The sequence below is a fragment of the Arvicola amphibius genome, chromosome 12, assembly GCF_903992535.2.
Source record: "Arvicola amphibius chromosome 12, mArvAmp1.2, whole genome shotgun sequence".
Taxonomy (NCBI): Eukaryota; Metazoa; Chordata; class Mammalia; order Rodentia; family Cricetidae; genus Arvicola; species Arvicola amphibius.
In genome coordinates this window covers 96,348,168-96,371,071 of record NC_052058.2, presented here as the reverse complement: position 1 = coordinate 96,371,071, position 22,904 = coordinate 96,348,168, and the positions used below count along the sequence as shown (strand labels likewise).

Below are 22,904 nucleotides of genomic sequence, written 5' to 3'. Positions count from 1 at the left end.
ACATTCATTCTGGCCTTTTGTTTTGATCAAAAGAAGATGTTCAAATGTGTTTATTTGCCGGGTTTATTAGCAACAATGGACAGTATTGCTGGTGCTTTCATTTAGAATGTATTTATTATTAGTGTGTGTGTGTGTGTGTGTGTGTGTGTGTGTGTGTGTGTGTGTCTGAGAGAGAGAGAGAGAGAGAGAGAGAGAGAGAGAGAGAGAGAGAGAGAGAACGAGAGAGAGAGAGAGAGAGAGAGAGAGAGAGAGAGAGATGTGAAATGACTATGTCACAGCATCTGTGTGGAGGACAGAAGACAGCCCAGTGGAGTCAGTTCTAGGACAGAACTCAGGTTTACAGACTTGCATGCAAGCCTCTTTATCGGATGAGTCATCTTACCTGTCCTTAAGAATAATTCCAACTGCACTCTGCACTCTCCCTGTCTATGATAACTTAGTAGAAGCTAGCCTCTGTCTTATTCTTAATTATAATTTAGGTTGTTATTTGGAGATATTTTAGCCACATTCTCTTCAAAGGAAGACCTCTGTGTATAACTCAGACAAGACTATAACACACTGTCCTTTGAAACACACGAAGAGAACTGAAGTTTCTACTCACATTTTAAAATTAAATTTTAAAGTTAGTATGTGCCCAAGATGTGTGAGGGGAGAAACAGAATTTCCATAACTGATTTTCCCGCTTTTATGTTCATTATTCTTAAAACTGTATCATAATTTATTTTGTATTCACAATGACATAGCAAAGAAAACAATATAGAAAATCATAACCATTATGAACATATAAGAGTCTTAATGTAGACTGAAGTTGTTTATACATGCCAAAAAGATATACACTTGCTAGATTTAGCCTGTGTTACTATTTCGGTAATAGTCAATAAACAGTTAAACCAAGTCTGGCTAGCTACAATTTTTCTTGAAATACATTCTCTTTCAACATGTGGCTTTATTTCTGATTCAGATTAATTTTAAAGAGTTTTTGTAAACATGTATTTTTAAGATTTATTTTCATTGTTTTAATTATGTATTGGTATGTGTCTGTAAGTGAGTATTTATGCCCAAAGTACTGGTATTAACAGAGGTTAAAGGTATTGGCATTACTGAGGGTTGTGAGCCACAAGATATGGATGCTGAGAAACAAACCTCGGTGCTCGGGAAGAGAAGTGCTCTAGATCACTGACACATCTCTCTAGTCTCTTTAACATGTATATATGTTAAAATATATACATCCTTATTTTCTGACTGTTACTTTCCATAGAAGTACCCCTTTTCATACTTAAGTACACAAGACTTGGATATATATTTCCAAGCCTTTTGTAATTTCAGAAAGTAATTTAACAGAATTATATATTGCTTTTTTTGTCCAAGACCACTGCCAATGCTCACATTATCAGTAATAAAAGGATCACAGCTGACACACAGGTGATGTTTCTGATTCTGCTCATCATGCTCTTCTGTATGAATTAGTTCTGGCACTAGAAATAACATTTCTAAATGATTAGACTGCTAAGGAACAGATTTTGAGCTAAAACACTTTTCCAGCCTCATGTTTAAGGAGTGGTAAGTTTTCAGGACTCTCCTTCCCTAGAATTTAGCCTAACTCAAATCACAAAGAATGGGGAGGGACCATTTATTTCATGAAAATTATCTATTTTTGACAGTTATATCTAATATCATTCTGACTCAGCTTATTCAACCTGCCATTACACAACTTTGAATAATCAGTTATCATATTTAAGATGTGCTTAAAATATTTAAAGAAAAACATATTATCAAATTATTCTAACTTAAAAAGAAAACCAGGAGCTAGATATGTCATGGATGTCATACACTTTGTTGCTCTGGTAGAAGACTCAAGTTTGGTTTCCAACACACACATCAGGCTGCTCTCAACTGCCTATAGCTCTAACTCCAGGGGATCTAATGCTTTCTTCTGAGCTTCATGAGCAAAATGAACACTTGTGGCATATACATAGACACATTGAGTAGAGAAAATATTTTTAAAATAGACAAATTTACATACTTTAGTGTAACATGTTTTTTAAACAACAGAATATTCTTCTATACATTGGAAAATAATATTTATCAATAAGACTTCTCAATTGATTTGTTATTATTTTACTAGATTCCTTTTCAGTGATAGTTATCACAATGGATTATGACTACAAGTAAAATATTTCTTATTATGAAGAGTAATTACCTCTTAATTCTTATACATTCTTTTTAATACATTGACTTAGGAGAGATGTTAAATCAAAATATTAACTTCATATTAACTTTAAAACAGAATTGGCCTTAGCAATATGCTATCTTAGAGTTGGAAGGAAATGTTTTTTTAAGAAAAGCTTCTTTTGAAATCATATCTTTGTATTTTACATTTTTTCTCTCTGTTTCTAGTTTTAGTGAACTAGTTGCTGCTAAATACCATCTTCCCTTTTCCTAACGTCTACTTTTCTCCCTTTTCTCCATTGCATTCTAACTCTTTTGAGACTCATAAACTTTTTAAATGGATTATGTCACATATGAATTTAAGAATCCTATGCATCATTTAAGAATAGTAATTAGAACATTGCTAAATGTGGCTGTGTTAAGCATTACAGGTAACATAGAGGAGAATATGAATAGACATAAAAAGAAATTTAAAAGAATAAATACACAACACAGATAAACTATAATAATTAGCACATGGAGGATATATTAATGGGATGAGATGGAATACTATGCACTAATTAATTAATGCTATGCACTAACAATACAAGAATTGGGATGAGAGAATGATAAACTTAACACTTTTTTAATATGAGATCACTAAAATAACTAATAAATTTTAAAGGTAATAAGAACAATTTATGATCAAATAAATATTTCATTCACACAAACTAGGTAATACAACCAGCAGGAGTCAGTCTTATATGTTAATAATATTCTCACACTGGATCTCTAAACTCATCCTTACACATTTGACTGAGTGAGATCAGGCCCATTACAAAGGTTACCTGCAGAGAAAGAAGGGCAAGAAAATGTGTATAATTTTTATTCCAGAAAGGAAATCTGCAGAAAATCAGCCACCCTGACTTCTCTCTGGACTTCATGATCATACTCTCACCGTGCCAAACCCCCTCTTCCTTCTTACTTTCTTATTCTATGGAGAGCTTCTTTTCCCAAAGATTCTTGTACCGTCTCTCATGTCTCATGGTCCTTCACCTAGTGAAGAAATGTTAAAGGCTGCCCCATGTTGCTTTCTATAATATTTCATAAAGGTTGACACTATCCTCTCAAAGGAGATGCATTTTCTTAGAGAGTAGTAAGTCTGTCATATAAATTTTTCCCTTAAGTACTATGAAGTGTGGGATCCACAGCAATTATTTGTAGATAAGAATCATTAAAACAAAAATGCAAGTATTATCTTTTATTTTTAACTCAACTTTTATTGTATTCTTATTATATTGTGTGTATATTGTGAGCATTCCTATGTATGTGGAGGTAAGAAGACAACTTGAAAATTCTCTCCCACCACCACATGGGTCCCAGGATATGGATGAAACACAGGTCTCCATGCTCTGGGTGTGTTGCCAAGTTACCTCTTTGTTTCTAATGACTCAATAATTTATACATGCACACATATTCACACACATATTTATAGCTGTTGTTTAACTTAGTGACTTTTTCTCCATGGCTTGTTAAGCTTTCTTTTCTTAAAGTTTAATTTATGTGGAGGTGTTTTGTCTACATGCATGTATGCCCAAGAATCAAGTACATGCCTGCTGTATACTGAGGGGAGAAGAGGACATGAGAGCCTCTGGAACTGGAGTTACACAGTTGGAAGCCAACATGTAGATGACTGAAATCAAACCCAGTTCCTCTGGAAGAGCACCAACGCTCTTAACTGCTGAGCCTCCTTTAGTATATAATCCATTAGCACCCTGTAGTAGTTTGAATGTAACTGACCCCATAATCTCATGGGGCATGGTACTATTAGAAGGTATGGCTTTGTTGGAGGAATTATGGCATGGTAGTGGTAAGCTTTGAGGTCTCATATATGCTCAAGCTACTACCCAGTATGTCAGTCCACTTCCTGTTGCCTTCTGATATCCCTAGCACTATGTCTGCCTGTAGGGCACCTTGCTATCCACCATGATGAAAATGAACTAAATCTCTGAAACTGTAACCTGTCACCTCAATTAAATGTTTTCCTTTATAAGAGTAGCCAGGGTCATGGTGTCTCTTCACATCAATAGAAACTCTAACTGGCTTCTCCCACATCAATCAAGAAAATGCCTTGCAGATAAGTCCACAGGCCAATCCAATAGTGATAATGTTTCAGTTGAGGTTTTCTCTTCCCTAGTGACTCTGGGATGTATCAAGATGACAATGAAACTAACCGGCACAGACACGAACAATTATAAACATATGCACAGCAATCCATGAGAGTCAAGCCTAAATAATTGCTTTGCAGCAAATAACAACCCAGGAAGAAGAGTATTCACTGCAGAATCTTAACAAATCTTTAAGATATAACACTGAGGAAATCTATCATAAAATACAAAGAGACAGAGCATCACCAAACTCATTTTATGAAGACAAAACTAGATAAGATACAACATAAAAAATATATCGTCCAATTTACCAGATAAATATAGGTGAAATTTTCCCAAGAAAATATTTGCAAAACAAATTCACAAATACATTACAAAACTAATACTTGTCCTGGCTAGTTTTAAGTGTCAGCATTCGTAATCTAGAGAAAATTGAAAGGTAAGCTTGGGTTGAGGAATTATTTAGATCAAGTTAGTATGTGTGCCAGGCTGTGAAAGACTGTCTTGGCTGTTAATTGATTTTTGGGTAGTTCCAGCCCACTCTGGGTATTACCATTCCATAGACAGGTGGTCATGTACTACATATGTAAAATCTAGCTGAGCATAAGTCTGCATCCCAGACAGCAAGCGTCATCCTTGGTGATTCCTCACTTTGACTGTGAAGTGATTTCCTTGGACAATGGGGTGTGGAGTAGCAATCCAGCCTACCTTCAGTTCTTCCTTGAGTTCCTTCTTTAACTTCCTTCAATGATAGACAGTGACCTAGCCTTGTAAGTAGAATGAACCCATTCCTCCCTTAAGCTGCTTTAGATCATGGTGCTTTATCACAGCAAAAGACAACAATAACAAAAAAATCTAGAAAAACATACAATGACCAAGTAACTTCCATTCTAAGGCTACAAGATAAGTTCAGCAATATACTAAAGCATAAATAAAATGCAACATATCAGAGACAAAAATCACATGATCACATCACGCAGATAAAGAGGTAAAGCTTTGACATAATAACACCTCTGAAGAAGCTAGGAATAGAAGGAATGCATTTCAACACAAAAAGGCTGTATGTAAGACTACACCCAGTACTATGCCAAATGGGGAAACTGAAAGCTTTTCGTTAAAATCAGTAAGAAAACAAAACTATTTCTCCAGCCTTGTTCAATGCTTTGCTTAAAAGTCAGTAATAGCAGTAACACCAGAGAATAAAATCAAAATAAATTAGGAAGAAAAAAATAAAAGCATTCCTATATCTAGTTACAAAATCCGATTCCTAGAAGGCTCTAATATCTAAGCCAGAAAATTTCTTGAATCTGATAAACACTTTTAACACGGGAGATTGCTCAGTTAGAAAAATGTTGCACTTGCAAACATCAGGCTCTGACCTTAGATTCCTAATATCCATGTAAAAAAACTGCTTGGGACAGAACACACCTGGAATTCTAAGGTTAGAAGGAAAAAGAATGATTTCTGGAGTTGCTGGTCTTCCAGGCTAGCAAACTGGTGAGCTCCAGATACAGGTTAGTAAACCCACCTCAAATATAAGGTGGAAAAGAATTGTGGAAGAAGACATCTGATGTCAATCTGTTGTACAGAGAGAAGGGGAGAGAGAGAGGAGAGGGAGAGTTTAAACTTACTTAGGCACCCTTTTCTTGCTCTCTGCCTTACCCTGAGGAGTGGATCGGAGGAGAACATGCGGGGAGCAGGAGGACAGGAGGGAGAGGGAACTGGGATTGGTATGTAAAATAATATTGTTTTTAAAATAAAATAAAATAGAAAATAAACAAAAGAAAATTAACTTAACCAGAAAGAGAATGTGTAATAAACTAACTTAACCAAGGGAGTGAAAGACTTCCACAATAAATCTTCAAAATATAGAACTAATTAAAAAGATACTAAACCAATAAAATGGATATGTTACCAAAACCAATGTACAGATTCAATACAATCGTCATAGAAATTCCAAAGAATTCTTCAAATGACTAGAAGAAGAGGCAAACCTAAGGCTCATATGAGCACAAAGATCAGCAAAAGCAGCATAGCAATGTTAAACAGCAAAGAAAATGCTAGAAACACTGAAGAACGTGCTCTCAAATATCCTATAGGGTTATACCAAACCAGCATGGCTATGAAAGAAAAATAGTAATCCAGACCAATGAAATGGAATGGAGGCCCCAGTAAAAATCCCCGGAGCCACTGTCAGCTGTCCCTGACTAAGGTATAAAAGAAACAAACATTAGGCAATAATGGCACCTCTACAGCAAATGTCCTAGGGAAATTCGGCATTTCCATGGAAAAAACTGAACCTGCCCATGAGGGGAGATGATGGGAGAAGTGAGAAGAGCATTTTATCCATATCTTGTAAGACCCTGACACCAATTCTCTACCTAAACTATAGCTGAGTTATAGATACATACATAGCAATAGAGAGGTTGCTGGTGAGCACTGGAATGCAGAACAAAATTAATTATTCATTACTTACAAAAGTTGTGTTTTCCAATAACAGTGTGGTAGCATTTGTTTCTGTATTCAATTTAATAACGTGTCCATTGTCGGTTTTATATACCACATCTGTATCTGCAACAACAAAGACATCCAAAATTGGCAAATGCATCAGGATAATGAAATATCTGCAAGGGAGAAAATGGGTATTATAAACACACATTAGAAGCACCATTGTCAGCCTTCAATAACCCCAACAGATTTTTGCACTTGGCTCTCGCTAATCCTCAGGAAGTATCAGGAAACCTGCCTAACGCATGCTTCACCGTGCAAGGAACATGGGTTAGTGAGAGGGTTACTCATTTTCACGGCTTAGCAAATAGAAATTAATTAAAATATAGGCAACCTGCCACCCATTTTGAAAGGAAGGAAGCAGAAAGAACACCTTCCAGCTCCTAAAGGAAGCCATTCTTTTTATCTACAATCCAGTGTTTAACTTACAGGAGCTGCTGATTTACAGTAATTTCACAATGCTAAGTCAGCCCATGCAGAACTCCCCTTCTGCAGACTTGGGCCTCTTTCCAGTCCTCTGGCTCCATATGATTCCAACTCACCTGCATCCTCTTGGGGTCAGAGCATCCTTTCCCTGGTATTTTTCTAGATTTTTTTTTTATGAGTGCAGAACAAAATCACCCAGGATACTATCATATCATCCAATCCATTTTGAGAACTTTAGAAAATGACCTTTATTCACAATAATGGTTTTGCTTCTAGCTAACTTGTATGTATTTCTTGGTTAATTTTTATCAGCTTGACACATAAGTAGATATAGCTTTAAAAAGGTGATTTGTATTGTGGAATTGTCTCTCTGAGATTTGCCTGTGGAAATCTACAGTAGACTAGGCTCTCCCCTGATGTGGGATTTCCCTCTGTATTCGGTGATTATCATTAATCAATAAAGAACTGCTTTGAGCCTATAGCAGAGCAGAGTTAGATGGGAAGGCCTGGACTGAATGCTGGGAGAAAGAAGAGTGGAGTCAGCAGCCCTGCTGGAGCCAGATGGAACTTTTCCTGGTAAACTACAGCCTCATGGCAATACACAGATTAACAGAATTGGGTTAAATTAATATGTAGGTGGTCAAGCAGTGATTTAATTAATACAGTTTCTGTGTGATTGTTTTGGGGCTGAGTGGCCAGGCACCAACAAGCTGCCTCCTTGCTACACTCCCCCTCCCACATCAATCATCAATAAATCAAAAAAAAATGCCCCACAAGCCTTCTTAGCTTCTGAAATCAAGTACCAATAAACTGGTTCTTTATATCATTTACTTTTCCTATAAACATTGTGTCCATGCACAACAAAAGACATATTCACATTAAGATTAAGCATTCATGGGGTGTTTTCTATTCCTTTTGGCTCTTCTACTCCTTCCTTCTACAAACTGTAAAAGGCAAGGCAGACTAGGTGTGTTCCTTGTTTGATCTTTTTCACTGATCTGCTCTCCTGTTCTCTTGTGCTCAATGACCATGAGCTTGATTAAATAACTTTACTCCCATCCCACTCAGTATTTTTCCCTTTGATAGGTCTACTCTGACCACTTTGATTTTCATAAGCAAATCACCATAGACTGTAAGAAAGAACTAAATAGCATTCCTCAATGAACATCTCCATAGACTGTTACTGCACTGTTAGTGGTTCCTATATCCTTGCACACACTCCTCTTATAACAAAGAAATAAATATAGCAGCCAAATCCCCAAAGTGGTTTACCTCTCAGAAAGCAAACACAAAGGGGAATCTTAAACATGGTTGATTTCTGAGGTCCTAGAGATGAAGCAGATCTGAGAATTTACTTTTATTATGAACGGACCTAGGTCAATGGAAGGGAGAACATAATTCATGCTATGTGGTCTCTCGCAGAGAAAACCCTAAGTAGGACATGAGGGATTTTTAATTAAGGATACGGGTAGGAATATTAATCATTATTTCTCTTAGAACCAAAGTAGAAGGAAATGAAGCTTGATAAGATAAGGAATACACTTACCATTGATTACTTTAAAGTCAATTTTGTTGGATAATTGGATTTGAGATTTGTGAATACATACCATGCCCACAAATTTTTACACCTGGTCTTCACATTTTATTAGAGGAAAAACTTTTCTTTTTAAAATCCTCATGTATTTTCTCTCCCCATCTACCCTTGGCCCCGTCTCGCCCCACCCTCAAGATCCCAATTTTTGCCTGGCGATCGTGTCTACTTCCAATATCCAGGAGGATTACTATATATTTTTTTGGGTTCACCTTCTTATTATCTTCTCAAGGATCCCAAATTATAGGCTCGATGTCCTTTAATTATGGCTAGAAACCGCTTATGAGTGAGTACATCCCATGTTCATCTTTTTGGGTCTGGGTTACCTCACTCAGGATAGTGTTTTCTATTTCCATCCATTTGCATGCAAAATTTAAGATGTCATTGTTTTTTACTGCTGAGTAGTACTCTAACACGTATATGTTCCACAGTTTCTTCATCCATTCTTCCACTGAAGGGCATCTAGGTTGTTTCCAGGATCTGGCTATTACAAATAATGCTGCTATGAACATAGTTGAGCAAATGCTTTTGTAGTATGATTGGGCATCTCTTGGGTAGATTCCCAATAGTGGAATTGCTGGGTTCTGGGGTAGGTTGATCCCGAATTTCCTGAGAAACCGTCACACTGCTTTCCTAGGTGGTTGCACAAGTGTGCATTCCCACCAGCAATGGATGAGTGTACCTCTTACCCCACAACCTCTCAAGCAAAAGTGTTTTGGATTTTAGCCAATCTTACAGGTGTAAGACGGTATCTCAAAGTTGTTTTGATTTGCATTTCCCTGATAGCTAAGGATGTTAAGCATGACCTTAAGTGAATAGGGGGAGCTCGAAGGAATGGGATGCTTGGGATACAGGAAGGGTGGATATGGGAGCAGGGAAGCATATATCTTAATTTAGGGAGCCATCTGAGGGTTGTCAAGAGACTTGACCCTAGAGGGGTTCCCAGGTTTCCAGGGAGACACCCCCAGCTAGTTCCTTGGGCAGCTGAGGGGAGGGAGCCTGAAAAGGCCAGTTCCTATAGCCATACTGATGAATTTCTTGCATATCACCGTAGAACCTCCACCTGGCAATAGATGAAGAAAATGACTGAGCCCCACATTGGAGCACCGGACTGAGCTCCCAAGGTCCTGATGAGGAGCAGAAGGAGGGAGAACATGAGAAAGAAAGTCAGGACCGTGAGGGGTGCGTTCACCAATGGAGATGGTGGGACAGAACTAACGGGTGATCACCAACTCCAGTTGGATTGGGACTGATGGAACATGAGACTAAACCAGACTCTCTGAATGTGGCCGAAGGTGGAGGCTGACTGAGAAGCCAAGGACAAAGGCGCTGAGCTTTGACTCTTCTGCATGGACAGGCTCTGTGGGAGCCTTCTCAGCTTGGTTGCTCACCTTCCTGGACCTGGGGGGAGTTGGGAGGACCTTGGTCTTAACATAGAGTAGGGAACCCTGATGGCTCCTTGGCCTGAAGAGGGAGGGAGGGGGGTATGGGTGGAGGGGAGGGGAGGGAAGGGGGAGGAAGAGGGGAGGAGATGGAAATTTTTAAATATAAAAAATAAACCAAAAAATGTGATCTTGGCCAGACAGTGGTGGTGCATGCCTTTAATCTCAGCACTCGGGAGGCAGACAGAGGCAGATCCCTGTGAATTTGAGGTCAGCCTGGTCTATAGAGCAAGTTCTAGGACAGGCTCCACAGCTACTGAAAAACCTAAATAAAATAATATAAAATAAAATAAAGAATAAATGTGAAAAAAATAAAATCCTCATGTAATTCTTTAGCTCAATCTAGAACAAAGATCTCATGAAATCATACAAAACCATTTAATATCTATTTGTGTTCATTGTTTTCAAGCCATTCTTTCTAATCTAGTTTTCTCATTCTTACATTCCTTCTCACTTACTGCATGACTTATAATCACTAAAGAACCCACTGGCTGCTTTCAGAACTTCTTTTGCTAGATTAATAAGTAACACAGTGACAGAAGCATTTCTAAACTGCCTCACTTCTTATTTGATATTAGAAAATGAAATATGAGTGGCTCATCAATGAGTGGAGTACCTTAACATGGGAAGATTAAGCTAGGTATACTTCAAGCATCGTTAAAACACAGCTTTATACATGCTTCTGCAGTACCTTGATTAAATAATCTTTCCTTCTTTTCAGCTCACTGAAGTCTAAGAGCCAATTATCCTAAACACATATTCAACCCAATCAGTTCCCTAAAAGGAAAATATTTCACACGATAGCTTCACTTTCCACCCCCCCCCCCAATCCTAAGTGCTTCCATTTGCAGTCTCTAAAACTCATAAACAAACATGCCTGACACATCAGCCCAATCCTTTTCCCCCTTTAATTTGAATAACAAAAAGAAATACATAGCAGGATCTGGAGATATGTCTCAGCAGTTAAAAGTTTATGATTCTATTTCAGAGGACCTTGGTTTAGCTCCCACAATCACAAGTATATCTCCACATCCATAGGATCTGGGTCCCATGGACACCACATGTATATAGTGCACAGCAAAACACCTATAGACATAAAACTAAGACATGTTTTTAAAAAAATTTATACCAGTATATTCTAGTTTAAGACTTTCTATGTAAAAACCCTGCAATTTGTACCTCTTCCACTCAAAACCAAGAGGAAACATTTCATATAATTTTGCTTTCAGTGTGGTAAAAGATTATGATCCCGGCATAGGAAATAATTCGGTTATAAATTCGAATGAAATGTGTCTTAAAAAAACCAGATTTTCACACTGAAAGAACTTCCCTGGCTATTGAAACTACAATCTCAATAAAGATTCTATATTGCTTGTCAGATTGACAGGATCTAGAAACATCTTAGAGGTAAAACTCAGTGAGGGATTTTCCAGGTTAGGTTAGTTAAATTTGTGAGGACCCACCATTCCAAGGGTTTAAGATTATATTAAAATTTAAAAGTTATCTGATCACAGAAATTCATTCTTTCTGCATTCTTACTAGGTGTCAAGAAAAGCCTCAGCTCCCATGACTGCATCTTCTCCATCATAACGGGCTGCATTCCCTGTAATGCAGGTTAGAATAAGCTCTGCATTCTGTAAATTGCTATTTTCAATCTCCGTGGTGCAGCAAGGAGGAAAGTTACTCATACATAACCTGACCTGGTTAGGACTAGGGCTGTGATGATGTCATTTGCAGGCCTTTGAAGTATTGCAGGAGGAAGGTATAATAGGTTTGAACTTTAAACCAGAAAAGCCTTAGACTACTTTAAGAAGATACCAACAAGCCATCCTGGTAGGAATTTAGAGAACGTGACTACAAGAGAAATGTGGATAGTGAAGGCTTGGCTTGTGAAATTTTAACGGGAACAGGGATTCTCAAGTAACTAAACTAAGAGCCATTCTTATAAATATGGACAAAGGATGTGAATAAATTCTGACCATGTTCTGAGAACTTGTGTGATGCTGAATTTTAAATAGGTGAACTCATTGTGTGGCAGAGGAAATATTAAGATAACGTTGCATTCAGGCTGTGGCATGCTAATGATCACTGCTTTTTATATCTATAGTGGGATAGAATGAAGAAAAATTTTAAAAAGTCATGTTTTTCTAGGAAAGAAATCTGAACACATTCAAAGTCACAAACAATAAGAATGGTATACCAGAGTGAGAGTTCACCAGTAAAAAATTCTGAACTAGAAGGAAACAAATCCTTTTGAAAGGGGACATCCTGTACTGAAATATTACCTGCTCCAAACAATCAGCCATCTAGGCAGAAAGAAGATACTCTTGTCCAGTGGGGACAAGGCTATATGCCTTTCTGACAGGAGACTATGACATCACCATCAAGGAAACACTTGACTAATAGACACAAATGATGTAAGAATAGGAGGGTCATAGAGGCATACACAGAAAGCTTCCCAAAAGCTGCGGAGAACACTTACATATTAAAGGTTAAGATTCTCTGAAAGGATTCACTGGAATAGGCTGGCACTGCAAGAAGTTATAAAGACGAAGTTTAAGTTGAAATGTCAATAATACCATAATCATGGGGGTTACCAAGAAAAGCTGAAGGCATGGAAGGAAGCTGGAAGTTGACCCAAGAGAGATACTATGTGTGACGGAGGCAGCAGAGTTGGATTGAAGAGGTTACGTAAGCCTTTTTTGGAGCACAGACAATTCCCTCATGAGTCTGAAGGATTTAGAGTTTTCCCTGTTGGGCTTGGATCTTCCTTATTTAATCTTTTCTTGCCTTTTTTCAATACCACCCTTTTGGAGTGGAGATATTCATTTATGCCATTGCATATAGAAACACTGTAACTTGTTCTTGATTCTATAGCTCAGGTTTAAAAGATTATTTTATATCTCAGAAGAGACTCCTACTTTGAATGTTTATACAGGTTTGTTCTATTAAAAATACATGGTTATTTTATGCATATTGTGTTATGAACCTATGTGAGTGAAGTATGGGACATACTGGCTTAAAAGTGATATGGTTGAATGTCAAAAGACAGGGATGGAAATTTGATAGTTTATACCAGTCATAAACTTGAACAGATTTGGAATACCTTTGAACACAAGCTCTGACCACATCTGTGAGGGCTATTCTAGATTACATTAATTGAGAAGACACATCTTAAATGTTGGTAGCACCACACCATTGACTGGAACAAATGAAAAAAAAAAGGAGAAACTCTTTAATGCAAACATTCATTTCCCTCTGCTCCCTGACTGTGGATGCAATACGATCAGCTGCCTCATCCTCCTGCCTTTATGTTTTCCTCGGCATAGTGAATTGCAGCCTTCAGCTATGGACCGAACAAAAAACCTTCTTCCTTAATTTGCTTTTTTACAGCTATTTTGACACATAAATGTGGAAAGTAGCCAATACAGAATATAAATATTCCCTCCTTCCAGATGCCCTAAATTTTTAAAATGATGTTCTCTCAGATAGTGTAAGAAAAGAAAGCCTAATCCATTAACATGTTATCATGGTGGTTTAATGGGAAGCTGACAGTTGAAAAAACTCCAGTTTCTGTGTATATTAGCATAAAGTCACCTCATTAGTTGAGGTTATTTTATTTACTTACTAAAAATGTAAGCATGTGTTTAGTTTAGCAAAGATAATTTGCTTGCTTAATATTGAAGAATTATACTAAATCTGTCTATAAACAATTCTTTAAAAACTGAAAAAAATCAAGAGCATAAAAAGAAATTTCAAGGTTTTCTGAGGCATTTGAATCTAAATATGAACTTTAAATAGTATATTGTTATATGGATAAGATAAGCATTCTGAATGTTCCTATATTGTTAAAGAAAACACAGAACCAATATCCTGGGAAATCAAAGCTAAGAATTATAGAATGACAAAATGGCCTGTTTTCACAGGAAAAGCCAAACAATTTCACAAATGATTTATTAAATATAGAGTTAAGATTTTGTTCCTTAATTAAGAATCTCAAGGATCAATCAAGAATCCAGAGCCATTCATGATTGGAACACAGCAAGATGCCAGTCCTAGTAGCAAAAAACATTCCTTGCAGCGGGGCCACAGGTCCTCATCATTTCAGGAGCCCTGCATCCACAAGAAACAGCCTCATCTTTTTATCTACTTCAAAACTTTGTTAAATCCACATCCTTGCCTCCCTCCCCCCAAATCACCCAACATTTGGGGATGGGAAATTTTGTACATTTGTAAAAAAAAAAAAAAAAAAACAACTTTTTCCCCCCAACTAAATCCATCCACTCTGGATTCTTAAATATCGTTGATTTCTTATGCTTGTGACCTATCATTCATACATTCTTTAGTATATAGTGAATATACTTCTCTACATTGAAAAGTATCATGAACCTGTCTATCCAAGTCTTCTATGTCCTGAATTTCCCCACTTGTTCAATAAAGCTTTTGCATAACAATAAACTCTGTTCTGCAAAATATTTCCGTGTCCTTGTGCCCACTGCGCATGCTAGTCTGCACACCTCCTCCAGTATAGCTGTGACCTTCTCTCCTGAAACTGGAACTACCAACACCACCTTGCACTTGCAGTTACCACTTCAACCCTGCATTTCCTCTTACAGTCAACTGCTCCTGACTCAGTTCCTCAGAGTGACGCAGAGATGTCACATCTCTGTTGAGATGAACAGAACCTTTGCCTTACTTAGGTATTCTGTCTTCAAACATCTCTACAGGTCTCATCCCTTAAGAGGAACTCTTCAAAGCTCAGCTATGGGCTTCAATTTTTCCCTACCATCTTTTCTTTGAGTGATCATTTTACTGATACCTTACTATACTGATTCGAGTCAATGGGAAGAGCTCGGGGGAATGGGATGCTTGGGATACAGGAAGGGTGGATATGGGAGCAGGGAAGCATATAGCTTAATTAAGGGAGTCATCTGAGGGTTGTCAAGAGACTTGACTCTAGAGGGGTTCCCGGGTTTCCAGGGAGATGCCCCCAGCTAGTTCCTTGGGCTGCTGAGGAGAGGGAGCCGGAAAAGGCCAGATCCTATAGCCATACTGATGAATTTCTTGCATATCACCATAGAACCTCCACCTGGCAATAGATGAAGAAAATGACTGAGCCCCACATTGGAGCACCGGACTGAGCTCCCAAGGTCCTGATGAGGAGCAGAAGGAGGGAGAACATAAGAAAGTCAGGACCGTGAGGGGTGCGTTCACCCATGGAGATGGTGGGACAGAACTAACGGGTGATCACCAACTCCAGTTGGAATAGGACTGATGGAACATGCGACCAAACCGGACTCTCTGAATGTGGCCGAAGGTGGAGGCTGCCTGAGAAGCCAAGGACAAAGGCGCTGGGCTTTCATTCTTCTGCATGGACGGGCTCTGTGGGAACCTTCTCAGCTTGGTTGCTCACCTTCCTGGACCTGGGGGGAGTTGGGAGGACCTTGGACTTAACATAGAGTAGGGAACCGTGATGGCTCGTTGGCCTGGAGAGGGGGGGTATGGGTGGAGGGGAGGGGAGGGAAGGGGAAGGAGGAGGGGAGAAGATGGAAATTATTAAATAAAAAAAACATGAAAAAAATTAAAAACCTGTACACTGAACTCAGTAGGTTGAACGTGAATGCACTGTACCTTTAGCTACACACAGTCTCCAAATTCCATACTCCTAGGTTTTTTTTTTTCTTGGAACATGCAATTTCCTGTACAAACCCCTGTGTTAGAACAGCCACGGATGCTGTTTGAGGAGGTTAAGGAATCTTTAGGACATGCGGCATGGCTAGCGGACTTGGATCACTGGAGATGGTCCTTAAGGTTTTAGAGAGCAGCCCTACTCTTGTTCCTTCACTGCTTCCTGACTATGGATTCAGATTGATCAGCAAGTCCCCTGCTCCTCCCAGCATACTTCCCTTCTATGGTAAACTCTGTCCTCCTGGAACTGTAAGCCAGAACAAACCCTCCCCCTTAAACTGCTTTGTCTGATAATTTTTCATATACGAAGGCAAGAAAAAAATGACTAATGTAGCATATGCTCATTCCTGCCACCCTGACTCTTTGTTTCCTGTATTAATACTATTCTTTATAATGTTATAACAGAATAGTTGTTAGCAATAAGACATATTCTCAGCCTCCAGGAATTCCCAATACACATGCTATCGCATTCTCCCTAATTAGTTTTTCTTGTCTTTCATGAAACAAATATTTTTTGATCCCTAAAATTCAAGTTAGCATTCAACACATATTCCCAAGCTTGTATTCAATCAATAACAGACCAAGATGATCTGTGTCATCTGTCTTTTTTATTTTTTGCAGGTTCCCACATCATATATTGCCTTTCCATTCTGATTTACTTACCATACCCACTCACACATACTCCAGGTCCTGCTTGGACTTTTCATCTATTTCAAATCATCCTTAAATTCCAGTTCTTTAGAGTCCTCACACCATCACTTAATAACTCCCTCATCTGATCTCTCGTACTGGTCATTTAATATTTGATCTTGTAATCCCTTTCATTATTTTTACTAGTTTATTTAGCTTGGATGCCTTTCTTTTGAGTTTTCAAAAATGTATTTGGCTATGAGGTAACAATGAAAGCCTCATGCTGGCTTTCATGACATGTATAGGCAGTGGAGACAGCTTTTATTAAGTCCACAAGGTTGTAGAGGGGGTAGATGCTGCAGTTACATGTCTTGCTTGAATTCAATCTGTATAGATTGGCCTGTTTACTAGTAGGGGTCATAGGGCTTTTCTCAGTTCTGGGCTACAAATAGAAGATGTGGACTTAATTATTTTTCTTCCTCCTAGCATGAGGCATCTCTCTCTAAACTTGGCCACTTGGAGTTGGAAAATAGGTGATATAGACAACTCTTTTCTTCTTTCTTTTTTCAATATATTATTTCCTTTTGCTATGCCAAGAGTGGCTGTTTTGCTTTCAAATTAATTTTTAACACCTTTTATTATACATTAAACTGTTCAACTTAGTATTTCTGCGGGGAAACAATTAACAGAGAAACTCATTAGCTATCTTATTCCTTCACCCTGAGAACTATTTATTTTTCCATAGTAGTCACAGAGTGGGAAAAAATTTTAAGGTCTGATTAGAACCTTGAGATGATATAGAACTGGTATGTTGTAGACTTGGAGTCACCTTCTCTTGTACTGTCTTTGGTTTCCTTAATATCCATTCACTGTTCATCTCTATGTCCAGCCTAACAGTCTTCCACTACCAGAAAAAAAGGACAAAACAAAATAAAACAAAAACCTAGCAGCAACAAAACAGCTTTGGAATGTATAAACTTAGTAGATCATTAACACATAAACTAAGAGAGACATTAGGTAGCATCTCATACCTACAGCAAAGGGTTTTCCACTTTGCTATAACTCATTTTTCTAGTTGGCTTGAACTGTCAAGTTGACAGAGCTTAGAGACCCCTGAGGAGGGATAACTGAGGTATTGCCTAGATCAGATTGGCTTGTGCGAATGCGGTGGGGAACGTTTTTATAATTAATTGAGGTAAGATAACACATCCTACTATAGGTAGTACCATCAATTTTTTTCAACACCGCTCATAGAAATGCCCATGGACCAAATTTCAATACCTAAATTGAAGCTTCACCTCTCAGACTGATCAGGAGAGCATTCAATGCCACCAAGGGACAGTTGCTTTGCACTTGAAAAAAATCTATATACTCTAAGAACATTTGGGTGGAGGGGGTAAGATGGAATTAGACATATATTTACCTTCAAGAGTCAAATTCCTATAAGTAAGATAAAGTTAGGAACACAAATACATTTTACTAAAATGTTACCACAAGAAATGTCACCTTCATTGTAAAGTCTTCACTGACAATTAGTACTAATTCATGCAGAAATGTCAACTGTATGAATGGCCCTTCCCATGATAAAGAGCTCCTCTAGGATACATAATGGACCAGTTGACAGCTACTTAACTGATGATGCCTATCTGATTCTGGCTAAAATGTGAATAGCAGCAATTTACACAGGATTAGTTTATTCTTCTTATGGTTTTCCAAACAAACAAAGCAGCAGAAGAAAATCAACTCCTCTTGAATTACAAATATCTTTCCCCCCACCTCATATCATCAGCAAACAGTGAGAGTTTGACTTCTTCTTTTCCAAATTGTATCCCATTGATCTCCTTTTGGGGTCTTATTGCTCTAGCTAGGACCTCAAGAACTATATTGAATAGATATGGAGAGAGTGGACAACCTTGTCTTGTTCCTGATTTCAGTGGAATCACTGGGAGTTTCTCTCCATTTAGTTTGATGTTGGCTGTTGGCTTGCTATATATCGTCTTTATTATGTTTAGGTATGTTCCTTGTACCCCTGTTCTCCCCAAGACCTTTATCATGAAGGGATGTTATATTTTGTTGAAAGCTTTTTCAGCATCTAATGAGATGACCAATTGGTTTTTATTTTTCAGTTTGTTTATATGGTGGATTATCTTGACAGATTTTTGTATGTTGAACCATCCCTGCATGTCTGGGATGAAGCTGACTTGATCAGGTTGGATGTGTTCTTGGATTCGATTTTTATTTAGTATTTTTGCATCAATGTTCATGAGTGAGATTAGTCTGTAATTTTCTTTCTTAGTAATGTCTTTCTGTGGTTTGGGTATCAGGGTAATTGTAGCCTCATAAAAAGAGTTTGGCAATGTTCCTTCTGTTTCTATTGTGTGGAATAATTTGAGGAGTATTGGGATTAGTTCTTCTTTGAAAATCTTGTATAATTCTGAGCTGAAACCATGTGGTCCTGGTCCTGGGCTCTTTTTTTTTTTTTTTTTTTTTTTTTTTTTGGTTGGGAGACTTTTGATGACTGTTTCTATTTCTAGAGCAGTTATAGGTCTGTTTAATTTGCATATCTTGTCTTGATTTAATTTTGGTAAGTGATATTTATCCAGAAAGTTTTCCAATTTTATGGAGTACAGGTTTTCAAAATATGACCTGATGATTCTCTGTATTTCCTCTCTTGTCTATTGTTATATCCTCCCTTTTCATTTCTGATTTTGTTAATTTGGATATTCTCTCTCTGCCTTTTGGTGAGTTTGGATAAAGGATTGTCTATTTTGTTGATTTTCTCAAAGAACCAACTCTTTGTCTCATTGATTCTTTGTATTGTTTTCTTTGTTTTTATTTTGTTGATTTCAGCTCTCAATTTGATTATTTCCTGCCATTTTGTTCTCTCATGTAAGTTTACTTCTTTTGTTCTAAAGTTTTTAAATGTTTTATTAATTCACTGTGGGATTTTTTCAACTTCTTTATGTAGGCATTTAGTGCTATGAACTTTCCTCTTAACACTGCTTTCATTGTGTCCCATAAATTTGGGTATGTTGTGTGCTCATTTTCATTGAATCTTAGGAAGTCTTTAATTTCTCCCTTTATTTCTTCCTTGATCTGTTAATGATTCAGGCGATCATTGTTTAATATCCATGTTTTTGTGGGCTTTCTGGAATTAGTATTGATGGTGACTTCCAGTTTTAAACCATGGTGATCTAATAAGATACATGGGGTTATTTCAATTTTTTTATATTTGTTGAGGTTTGTTTTGTTACCAAGTATGTGGCCAGTTTTTGATATGGTTCCAAGAGGTGCTGAGAAAAAGGTATATTCTTTGCTGCTTGGTTGAAATATTCTACAGATATCTGTTAAATCCATTTGAGTCATAACATCTCTTAGCTCTCTTATTTCTATGTTCATTTTTTGTCTGACTAACATGTCCAGTAGTGAGAGTGGAGTGTTGAGGTCTCCCACTATTAGTGTGTGGGATTTAATGTATGATTTAAGCTTTAGTAGTGTTTCTTTTACATATGAGGGTGACCTTATATTTGGGGCATAGATTTTCAGTATTGAGATTTCCTCTTGATGGATTTTTCCTGTGACTAATATGAAATGTTCTTCTTTGTCTCTTTTGATTGATTTTAATTTGAAGTCTATTTTGTTAGATATTAGGATAGCTATACCCACTTGTTCCTTAGGTTCATTTGATTGGATTTTTTCCCCCAGCCCTTTACTCTGAGACAGTGTCTGTATTTGAGGTTTAGATGTGTTTCTTGTATGCAGAAGAAGGATAGATTCTGTTTTGTATCCAATCGGTTAGCCTGTGCCTTTTTATAGGTGAGTTGAGTCAATTTATATTAAGGGATATAATAAATGACCAGTGATTGAATATCTCCTGTTAATTTAATTTTCATTGTTGGTGATGTTAATTTGTGCTTTTTTCCCTTCTTTGGGATTTGCTGCCATGAGACCATCAATTGTCTGTGTTTTTGTTGATGTCTTAGGTTCAAGTTTTTATTCTAGTATCTTGTGTAGGGCTGGGTTTTGTGGCTAGATATTGGTTAAATCTGGTTCTGTCATGGAGTATCTTGTTTTGTCCTTATATGGTATTGAAAGTTTTGCTAGATATACTAGTCTGGGTTGGCATCCTTGATCTCTTAATATCTGCATAACATTTGACCATGACCTTCTGGCTTTCATTGTCTCCAATGATAAATCAGGTGTAATTCTGATAGATTGGCCTTTATATGTTACTTGGCCTTTTTCCTTTGCAGTTCTTAATATTTTTTCTTTACTTTGTATGTTTAGTGCTTTGATTATTATGTGGAAAGGGACTTTTTTTGGATGTAGTCTATTTGGTGTTCTGTAAGCTTCATGTATCTTTATAGGCATATCTTTCTTTATATTGGGAAAGTTTTCTTCTATAATTTTGTTAAATATATTTTCTATGCTTTTGAGTTGAACTTCTCTTTCTTCTATACTTATTATTCTCATGTTTGGCCTTTTCATGGTGTCCCATATTTCCTGGATATTTTAGATTAAGCTTTTGTTAGATTTAATGTTTTCTTTGACTGATGAGTCTATTTCCTATATTGTATCTTCAGTGCTTGAGATTCTCTTTCCAATCTCTAGTAGTCTGCTGTTCATGCTTATGTTTGTGGTTCCTGATAGTTTTCTCATGATTTCTGCTTCTATAATTCCCTTGGCTTGTATTATCTTCATTGTATCTATTTCAGTTTTCAAGTCTTAAGTAGTTTCTTCCATATGTTTGATTGATTTTTCTTGGTTTTCTTTACTGTATTTGCCGATGTCTGCCAATTTTTTGTTTCTCTTTTCCTCCATTTCTTTGAGGGAATTTCTCATTTCCTCTTTAAGAGTTTCAAACATTCTTCTGAAGTTACATTTTAGGTCATTTTCTTCTGCTTCATCTATATTTTGGCTATTCAAGTCTTGATATTGTAGGGTCTTTAAGTTTTACTTGTATTGTGTTGCTCTTTGTTGTGTTGCATATGTTCTTACCTTTTCTACCCATCTTTTCCTCTAATAGGTACGGTTGGGGCTGTCTGTGATTCTGTTGATTAATCATCTAGGTGCCACTGAATCCAAGGCTCAGATGGTTGTTCTTCATAGTACAGTCAGTGGCACGGTTTTAGTTCCGTGTTCCTGGAGATTGCTCAGGGCTCCCGGGCTTTGTTCTGCTCCCTTGCAATTTGCTGTCTCAGGCCTGCTCTAGCCTAGGTAGTCAACTCAAACCTGTTTCTGTAAATCCCCATCTGGATCAGTTTCTGTATAGGTCCCTAGCTTGGGGTTGGTCCTGCAAAGGTCTCTGACTCCAGTCTACTCCCTCAGAGTTCCAAGGCTCAGTGCGCCCAGAACCACAGAGGACCTGGCTCAGGCTTACTCCCTCAGAGGTCCCCAGACTCACACCTGGATCTGCAGAGATCTATGGTCCATTCCTACTCCCTCAGAGGTCCCAGATTCACGGCCAGGCCAGCAGAGGTCCTGGCTCAGACCTAATTCATTGGAGGTCCTAGACTCATGCCCAGAACCATAGGAGTCCTGGCTTAGGTCTACTCCCTTGAAGGTCCCAGATTCACATCTAGACCCTCAGTGGTCTCTGTCTTTGGCTCACTCACTCAGCGGTTACTCCCCTGTATCTGTTACAGTAGAGTTCACTGTCTCAGGACTGCTCTGGACCAGGTTGCTGGCTCAATCCTGATCCACCAATGTCCCTGGACTGGATAGTCTCCCACTCCTGTGGAGCTTGCTTTCTCAGGTCCACTTCCAGCCCAGGTAGTTGGTTAAGTTCTTATTTGTTTTATGTATATCAAGATGTTGACTACATGTATGTATATGCACCATGCATATGCCATGTGGTTGTAGAGTTCTGAAGAGATGCCCTGAACCTGGAGTTGTTGTGAGTCACCATATGGGTGCTAGGAACCAAAGCCAGGGCCTCTGAAAGAGCACTGAGTGTTGTCAACCAGGAAACTGCATCCTTAACCCTGAAAAGAATTCCTTAGGCTACTAATAGCCATAGGATAGGTTATGTAACCACTGCTCCTAACATCCTGTTTGAAATTGTAACAAATGCTCTTCTTTACAAAATCCTCATTCCTGAATACACCAGCTTTGTCAGGGTCACTTGTCCTTTGCAAATAGGAAGAATCTTCAGATCCATGGTTTCTAATTGTTCACTAAAAAGAGATCCACCCTTATTTAATTATAAGCATCTCTTTTTCTTTCAAATCTTTTAATTTTGACATCACTAATTAAATGACCTCAAATTTCACAGTGATATTTCCTTAATAATGATTTAGATAA

The 22,904-nt window shown here is 37.8% G+C and overlaps 1 protein-coding gene across 1 annotated transcript in view; it reads right to left on the bottom strand.

The window, feature by feature from the left end:
- Positions 1-22,904, bottom strand: part of Dpp10 (dipeptidyl peptidase like 10) — a 717,576-nt gene that overhangs the window by 353,988 nt on the left and 340,684 nt on the right. Inside the window, exon 4 of the mRNA XM_038349339.1 lies at positions 6,793-6,887. Within this exon, the coding sequence (XP_038205267.1) occupies positions 6,793-6,887 (95 nt within the window). The remainder of the gene's footprint in view (positions 1-6,792; positions 6,888-22,904) is intronic.